The 8,597-nt window shown below is 44.2% G+C and overlaps 1 protein-coding gene across 1 annotated transcript; it reads left to right on the forward strand.

The window, feature by feature from the left end:
- The first annotated feature begins 14 nt into the window (after positions 1–14).
- On the forward strand, positions 15–6,962 carry RPS7 (ribosomal protein S7). Its single transcript, XM_014956818.1, has 7 exons — positions 15–90; positions 725–806; positions 1,118–1,189; positions 2,796–2,939; positions 4,496–4,560; positions 6,097–6,247; positions 6,843–6,962. Exons 2-7 carry the CDS (start codon positions 732–734, stop codon positions 6,918–6,920), a joined length of 585 nt encoding a protein of 194 aa, XP_014812304.1. The 5' UTR covers positions 15–90; positions 725–731; the 3' UTR covers positions 6,921–6,962.
- The last annotated feature ends 1,635 nt before the right edge of the window (positions 6,963–8,597 follow it).

Here is an 8,597-nt window from a genome sequence, read left to right on the forward strand (position 1 = left end):
CCGCCTGGGCGGGCCCAGCGCCTTTCGCGGGCCGCGATCTGCGCCGCTCTCGCGAGAGCTCTCCCTTTTCCTAGGCCGGCGCCGAGAGAGGTGGGTGCCCGGGCCCGGTGCGGGCCCCGGCGCCGCCGAGGACTTTTTCTCCTGCCGCCGCCGCAATACGGAGCTGGGCACCGAATGGCGCTCCCCGCTGAGGCCCGGGGGCGGGGATGCCCCCGATTATCGCCCGCCCGAGGCCCGATGGTCGCCGGGGCGCCTGGTGCTGGGGGAGGGGAGCCGGTGGGGTTTTCCGCCCTTCTCCTCCGGAGGGAGGCCGTGGCGGCGGGGCTGTGGGCCGCCGGGCGGGAGGAGGGGGCCCGGGCCGGGCGTGGAGCCCCGCCGGGCGGGAAGCGCTGCTCGCCCGGCCACACGTGGGGCTCAGGGAGCGGCCGGGCGGCCTCCTGCGGCTGCTGGGGCCTGGCAGCGGCCGGGGCTCCCCGGTGGGCGGGCGGGCTGTTAGGTCCCGGTGGGTTTGTCACGGAGGCTGCCCGTTCCTCGGGACGGGTTTCTCTTCTTGTGGTCGGCGTTCCCTGGAGCGGTGTGCTGGGGCTTGAGCGGCCTGCGGGAGCCCTCTCTCTGGCTTCGCTCTGAAGCATGTGGCCGAGTCGCCGGGTTGCGGGGTGTGGTGTGTGTTTGCGGCAGAGCACCGCCGTGATGGTGACAGCAGAGGTGTTCTTTTGCCTTGCAGAGCGGCCATGTTCAGCTCTAGCGCGAAGATTGTGAAGCCTAATGGCGAGAAGCCAGATGAGTTCGAGTCTGGTATATCCCAGGTACGTGTCTCTTCCTGCTCTTTAGTAGCCAACTGCAGATTACGAAGACGGTGTTGTGACAGTTGTCTAGAGCTTAAACTTTGAGGGTGATGCTGTCTAAACGTGTACTCTTTCCAAGTTTTACTTAAGGCAGTCAGCCTGTGTTCCCACCAGTTGAATTTTTTGTGTCTGTCAGTATGACTTCCAGGAAGTTAAGTCTTTGATATTGATTGTGATCAAAAGCATATAGCTGCTTTCTGGCACACAGGCTTCAGTCTCAAGGGTTATGAGTTCAACTGTATGTGATGGATTCTGCAATTTTATTTTCCTAGGCTCTGCTGGAGTTGGAAATGAACTCTGACTTAAAAGCTCAGCTGCGGGAGTTGAACATCACAGCAGCTAAGGTAGGCTGGATCTTCTCCACGAAGAATGGGTCGGTGACTTGCTTTCTGTGTGGGTTTAAGTTTTGTGAACGTTAACATGGTAGTCGAATGGTGTCTTAACTGTATCTTACAGCCTGTGATTGTTTTCCTGTGTGCTGTCATGGTTTATTGTTTGGTATTTGCTGTTAATCTGTAGGATCTTGTAACTATTTTTTTTAGGAACTGGTCTGAAAAGTTAATGGCAGTTTGGTGTTTTTAAATAAACATTTCAAAATGGTAGCGTTACTTTCTGTGTCTGCAAAATCGGCTTGAGAACTGAAACTGGCTTTTTGTGCGTGGATGCTGCCTGGCAATGCGGGCATTGCGGAATCTTGGTCAGGAACGTGAACTGTATTGCTCCCTGTAAAATCAGTTTGTTGTAAATTCTCTTTTATGTACCAAGTAATAGATAAGTAATAGATAGGAGGTGAATTGAGGTAATAGACTTAATCATGTGGGTTACCCTATTTGGAAATGTTAGTCCTAATTTATAAAGGCAACTGAAACTTTAAGGAAGAAAATGAAGAAGAAAATCAGTGGAAAAGGAGCAAAAAAGAATGTGTTAGAATTTGTCAGCCTTGAAGACTGGTTGGAGCTTCTGAAGCTGGTTGCTCTAACCAAAAACTCAAATAGGCTGCTTCTTGGTTCTTGCCCAGGCCCACCAGTATGCACACAGACATGGACGCTCAACTGCTTAGAGTTAAGTTAAAGAATCTGGGAATGCAGAAGTTGGCTTCCTATCTGAGTTCAGAGGCCTTCAGAAGAAGTGCAGCAACGCGTACTGTCCTCAGTGAGGTTTTAAAAAGTCTTTGTTGTTTACTTTGCTGCTTAGTTTTACTCATGAGGAATCTCCTGTGCGCACATGAGTTAGCTCATGTGGGAATGTAACTGGTGAAAACCATTCAGCTTTCTGTTGTCTGAGAAGGAGGATGTCTGCAGTTGGGGTTATGGGAGAAATGCCTTGTAAGCCTATACAAACTTTTTTGGGTTTGGTCAACTGTTCAAGAACAAAACCAGGGGAGAAGTCATCCATGGTGGTGTGATGTCAACCTGCAGGCATTCGGAGGGGAAGTAAATGTTTTGTTTGAATAGCAATGCAGGCCTTGGCAAGTGGTGGACAGAAGATGATTTCCATGAAGTAGCAGCTCAGAAATAAGGGATTTATTGCTGTAAACTTAGTCTAGAGTCTGTGTTAGAGGCAAATAGTTTTTACAACTTCGTATCAGCATGTAAGCACAGCTGCAGATCCGGTAAGCATTCAGTGTATTTAGGGTTCTATCACCTGAGTGATATCATCCTGCAGAAGGAGTGGGCTTTGTTATTCAGTGGATGTGGCTGAAAGGAGTGGTGGGATTGATTGCCCAATCGTTCATTTACAGGAAAAGCAAGTGCTGTGATGGAGGCTTTTCTGTTTAATGCTTGATCTTAAATGCATTAAAACAGGTACCGCTCTCAGATGCTCCTTCTGCCCCCTGCACTCCCCAAAGTTGCAAGCAAGATTACCAAATATCTGTTCAGAGTATTCACGATCAAACCAAACATTGCTTGGTGACCCCTAAATAGTCTTTATTTCCTACTTGTGTTTCAGGAAATTGAAGTGGGTGGTGGCAGAAAAGCCATCATTATCTTCGTACCAGTTCCTCAGCTGAAATCGTTCCAGAAGATTCAGGTGCGGCTAGTTCGTGAGCTGGAGAAGAAATTCAGTGGAAAGCACGTGGTGTTCATTGCTCAGGTAAAACATGTAAAAGCTTAAAAAAGTTGATTTGAAGGGATCCCTAAGGGCTTCTAGTCCAGCCTCACGCATGAAGCAGGACTATTGCCAACATTAGATCAGGTTAGCTATGGTTTTGTGTAGCTGAGTCTTGAGAACATCCAAGGATGGAGATTCCACAGCCTCTCTGGATATAACCTGTGCCAGTGCTGCACTGCCCTTCGTGTCTTGTCTGTTCAAGATAACAATGATACAGCACATGTAATTGTACCAGCAGGAAATGTAACGAATATTCTTCTGTGGATGTCAGCTAAAATGATTTCAACTAGCAGCCAAGGCTGTGTAAGCTTGGTGAGATGTGCAGCTTTTTGGAGGAGGATATAATATGTTATGGTCTCAGTTACTTTTTGAGAATTTTGAGAAGCAAAGCTTGAAAGTAAAAGGGAGCAAATATTAATAGGAGTTTTTCTACACTTACATTAATCTAAGCACTAAAAAATTCAAGTTAATAGGAGAGGAAGGAGAAACCTGACTCAAGCATTTATGGAGCTAAGCTGTGAAAAGGTGATAGAGCGCTCTCTGGGCAGTACTAAGGGGTGGCTGAATTCTGGAGATCTGTCTGCAGAGTGGATGGTTAGTTGTTAAACCTAAGCTCTTTTTAAGAAAAATTCGTCATAACATCATTTTAAGAGCCAGAGCACCTTACCCTGAATCTTTATGTGGCCAAGGCGACTTCTTTTAATGAAGTGTGTCTGGCTCACTTGAACTTCAAGAGCTTGAGAATTCCCTGTCAGTTTAGTACTCCCTATTTTAGAAGGGAGTGTGTGCAGTTGTTCTTCTGTAGGTGAAACTTTGTTGCTTTTGAATGTGACAGGAGGTTCATGATGTAGCCTCATCATGAATGCAGTCATGGAGAGCTGTGATGTGTTGGTAGGAAATACTGTGGGTGGCTACAACTGCCTCTAAAACTCAAATGTTTTAAAACATCTACTGTTGCAGATAGGGAAGCAGAAAATAAGTTTTACTGACCTAAGTTGGTATAAATACCTCTAGATGCTGCTTTTGAAACAGATAGCACCTAAGCCAGGGTTTGACTTATGTAATATATCTCATTCTTCACACTAGTGTTTCAATCTCGGATGTCACCTAGTTATCTGTGGGACTGACAGAGCCTCTGGTGGGAAGAGTAGTAAACTCAATCTAACAAATTATTTGAAATTGAATTTTCCCAAAGAAGGGTGTTTAGATTGTTAATACGACACAGTAAACTACCCTGGTTGTGTTCATGGGGGAGGGGGGATGAGATACAAATCTTTCATTTCAGTGCGCTGAATGCAGGATCAGTAGATAAGAAATAAATCAATACCAGTACTTCAGCTTCTGCAGGTAATACTGGGTTCTAATGTGTTAGGCAAACTTAAACCTCCCTTGTAGGTGTTTCATGCATCTGTTTCTGGTGTGTGTGGGGGGAAAAGTGCGTGTGTTTTGGTTGTGGTTTCTTTTTAGTTGATGGTAAATGCTAGATACTGAGAAATGCCTTTTTTTCTTTTTCTTTTTTTTTTTTTTTTCCTTAACAGAGAAGGATTCTGCCCAAGCCAACAAGAAAAAGCCGCACAAAAAACAAGCAAAAGCGTCCCAGGAGGTAAGGAAATGATATGGATTGTTATAAGGCAGCCTTCCGTTGTGACGTGGTGGTTTAGTCAAGTGATGTTTAGTTGGGTTTTTGAGAAGTCATTCCAGTGATTGCATGGTCTTGTCCTTTCTCTTACTCCTTGAAGTAGTATCTGTCATTTGAATGCTAAAGGGTGCAGGAATAAGCTTGTCTTTGGGTGCTGTGTTGCATTTCTTAAAACTACATGTGTATTTCTGGCTACAACTGTAGCCAATTTTTAGTCAGTGATACTGGCTTAAGACACCTCAGCCTGCTGTCTCTCTTACCACAGTGTGCTGACAAGAATTTTTTTTTTTAAGTTTTAGGAAGACCCAGGTCACATGTTAGACTGTCCAGAAGGCAGGGCTAGCACACTGAAGGGATGCAGTGAGGGGGAGAATGGCTGAGGAGGGTTGTAGGTATGAGTAGTCTCGCTGGGCATGATTTAACAGCAGTAGTATAGTCAGTTGTGTTAGATGGCCTTCCTGCTCTCATCTAGTCCCCTTACTGCTAGGCATCCAACACTACTATGTCTATGTGGATATTAGTGCCTTTTCTAGACTGCTCTTTATCTTACTGTATCATTATATAGTCCATGTCTTAAAAGTTCGTCCTCTATGGCATTTAGCATGTTCCTGTGACTTCTAGCCCCTCGTGTTATACCTGTGTCATGTCTATTATTGAGTTTTTGACTTCTTTAGGCGTGGTTTCTAGAAGTGCAGATTTATAGTACTCTAGCTGCAATCCTGCCTTTGTAGGGCTCTGTCTGTTATATTAAAACTACTGTTGCACAGTGGCTAGAGAAGTTGGCATCTGTGTCCATGTTTAGCATGCTGCCACTTTCAGCAGCAGGGAAAAAGCATGTGCAGGGCTGTCCCTTTCTCAGCCTGAGACTACATCGGGCTAGTGGTGACAAAATAACCTGGATTAATTTTCCTTATTTTGGTTCACTTCTGGACAGTTCAAGAACACAAATGTAGACATCAAACAGTCTTCTAAGCGTGATCCAAACTTGACAGCTAGACTTTTCCCATAGTACATTGGTATTTTAAGTCACTTGGGTTTAGGCAGATGAAGAAACCCATGTTTTCAAAACTGTTGCTCCTGTGAGCATATGCTGTGTAGTTGAAGGTATTTGCACACTTAAACTCTTCCAATTGAGTGTCTTTGGTAAAATTGCAGATAGAACAGCTTGGTTATGATTTAAATAATGTCTTCCCCAAATGTATAAATAAAAGAATGTTTCGGGGCTGTTGCTGCAAACCAACATGTGATCTAAAAGGTCAGAAACTTGGCTACTGGCTTTTTTTCCCCCTCATGCACTCATTAAGTTTCTGCTCTCAGTAGAGTTCAGCTTTTATTTTTGCATCATCTGTGAAAAGGTATAGGCATACTACAGCATTAAAAAAAAAAAAAACCAACACAACTGAATTTCCAGCTACAGTGTGCTGTGGAAGGTTTGAACCTTAGCGAACTGGAAAATGTGGCAAGAGGATGTGTTTTAATCATACAGTTGTGTCATTTCAGCCGTACGCTTACTGCAGTGCACGATGCCATTCTTGAAGACTTGGTCTTCCCAAGTGAAATCGTGGGCAAGAGAATCCGTGTAAAACTGGACGGCAGCAGGCTCATCAAAGTCCATTTGGACAAAGCACAACAGAACAATGTTGAACACAAGGTGAATGAAAAAACCTTATTTTCTCATGCGTGGTGGGGTGGCTTTCTGACGTAGTGAAGAGGATGCTCATGTGATAAAGCAAAAGGCTGGCTTTTGGCTTGTGGTGGTGGAGATGCTTCTGTTTGTGTTTGGAGTAAGGTGCTGAAGGTGAGGCGAGTCCAAAACCCTTGGACTGTAAAGTAGTTATATTGGTTCCCCTGGGGGAGACAGACAGTGTGTTGTTGGGGTTATTTTGTTTGTTTGGATGTCGTGTTTTTCTGTTTGTTTGGGTGTGTGTTTAAGTTAAGCTTAGTTTTGACCTTGGTACAGCCTGAAGTCCCCTATTGCTTTGCTTAGGCTTTTTCTGTGAGGATGTGTTTGGGACAGCTCAGCTCCCTGGGTCTCCCATGGTTGCAAACGAAAAAGGTTCCAAATATTCTCCAGAAAACCTGTCTTCAGTGTAAATGCTCAGCTACCTTAATCTGGAAGAAAATAATTAGCCTGAGCTTATTTCAGAGTGAAGATGCAGTGGGAAATAGCATAGTACCTAAAGTATGTTAACATAGATTTTGCTTCCTTCCACAGTGTATATAAACAATATTGTTTGTCTTCACAGGTGGAAACATTTTCTGGTGTCTACAAGAAGCTCACAGGCAAAGATGTGGTGTTTGAATTTCCAGAATTCCAGCTGTAAAGTGCAAAAAATGGCTGAATAAACAACTGTTCATATAACAGAGTAATTTCATTTAAATTTTGAATTCCATAAAAATAGGTGGGGATTAACTGGTTCATGAGACTTCTCTACTATCTGGATGAGTGCCATTTGTGTATCGACATGTTTAATCACCAGCATTTCAGTGGTAGCCCTCATAGGTGGTTCTTGGCACTGTCACAAAACAACTCTGGACAAAAAAAAAAGTCCAGAGTCTGCAAAAAGAGTTGTCACTGACAAATGAACTGAAATACGTTGAGATTCACCTTTTGGGGGGAATGTGGAGAATTACTTTAGGGCAGTGGAACCCCCAAGTTTTGCACACAAGAATAGCAGTTGGAGACCTACTTGTTCCTGACGCTGGAAGGAGTCTACACAGCAGGTGGTGTGACTTCTGAAACATGGAGTGATGGCATCTGAAAAAGGGGGTTGAATTTTTGGGAAACATGGAGGAGGTATAGTTTGAATTTGAGGTGACTTTCTCGCTCTGGCAAAATTACATACCAGTTCTTACCTAAAAGCCGGTCTTCCAGCTTTGCACCTTTATCAGCATGAAATGGGGAGACATTTTCACTTCTGTGTGCTTGACTACCTCGCTGGACACAAACTGCAGTTTTTTAGGCATTGACCTTGCTTTCAGAAATCATGGATTTTTGTATCTCCATACATTAGCAGCACATATGTCTCTTCCTCATGGCTAGTACCTGAAGGCAGGGGTAGATGTGCCAGAGTTAAGCAATGACTGCTGCAATTCTTGGGGTTCTTTCGATGGTGGTGTCACATAGGACCTGCTCTGGGATTTGGGAGAGGTGGGGAAGGACTAGCTGTATCATGACAGTTGAAGGCTGCATAATAGCATCCTGAAAAGACTGTGCTGTTGAAATAGGTATCTATGTTTAGAGACGCTTTCAGCAAATAATTCTCTTTTCCCAGCTGAGGAGGGAGTGTGGATTTGGGCATGTAAATATTCTCGGCAATTTATATTAATTTAATACTTCACTGTATGAACAGGCTGTTCTATTGCTTAGGAGTAAGTGCTTAATACAGTAAAAGGTACCTAATTATGGAGACAGCCTCTGAGAGGGAGAGCTTACTTAGTAGGTAGCAGCCTACCTTAGTAGCAGCCTGCGTATCAGCAGCCTTTAATAATTTGGATCTTCCTACTTGAGAGTAGATGGAGAACATTGTCACTTATTGAGAATCTTTGGACCTTTATTTCCTTTTCCCATTTGCTGTGCTTTTGTTTGCTTCCAGTTTGATACTGCTCTTTCTTTGGTTGTGAAGACCTAAAAGGTTAAAACAGTTGTTGCCACGTTGCAAAAAGTGAATCTTTCCAAGTCATGCCGTAACTTCTGCCTGGTAGGGCAGGACGGGCAGCAGTGTGCTGCAGACCATGCAAAGAGAACAAGGAAACACACCTGCCCTTTTGCAGTTAGCTATTTTTCTGCTACTTACTGACAAGGTTTGAATGTTTGCACAAAAAAGCAGGCTGTATCTTTGAAGAAGTTGGCTTAACTTAAGGCCTTTTTTCTTTTCAAATTTCTGCCTCTGGAGTATAACTTTATTCCTTGTTTATTCCTGGACTATTTATTGTTCATCTTGGGATGATTCAGCAGAAGTGAATGTGTCGACTTTCCTTAGAATTGGGGAGTTGTAGGT

The sequence above is a fragment of the Calidris pugnax genome, unplaced genomic scaffold (genome assembly GCF_001431845.1).
Source record: "Calidris pugnax isolate Ruff unplaced genomic scaffold, ASM143184v1 scaffold171, whole genome shotgun sequence".
NCBI classification, from domain to species: domain Eukaryota; kingdom Metazoa; phylum Chordata; class Aves; order Charadriiformes; family Scolopacidae; genus Calidris; species Calidris pugnax.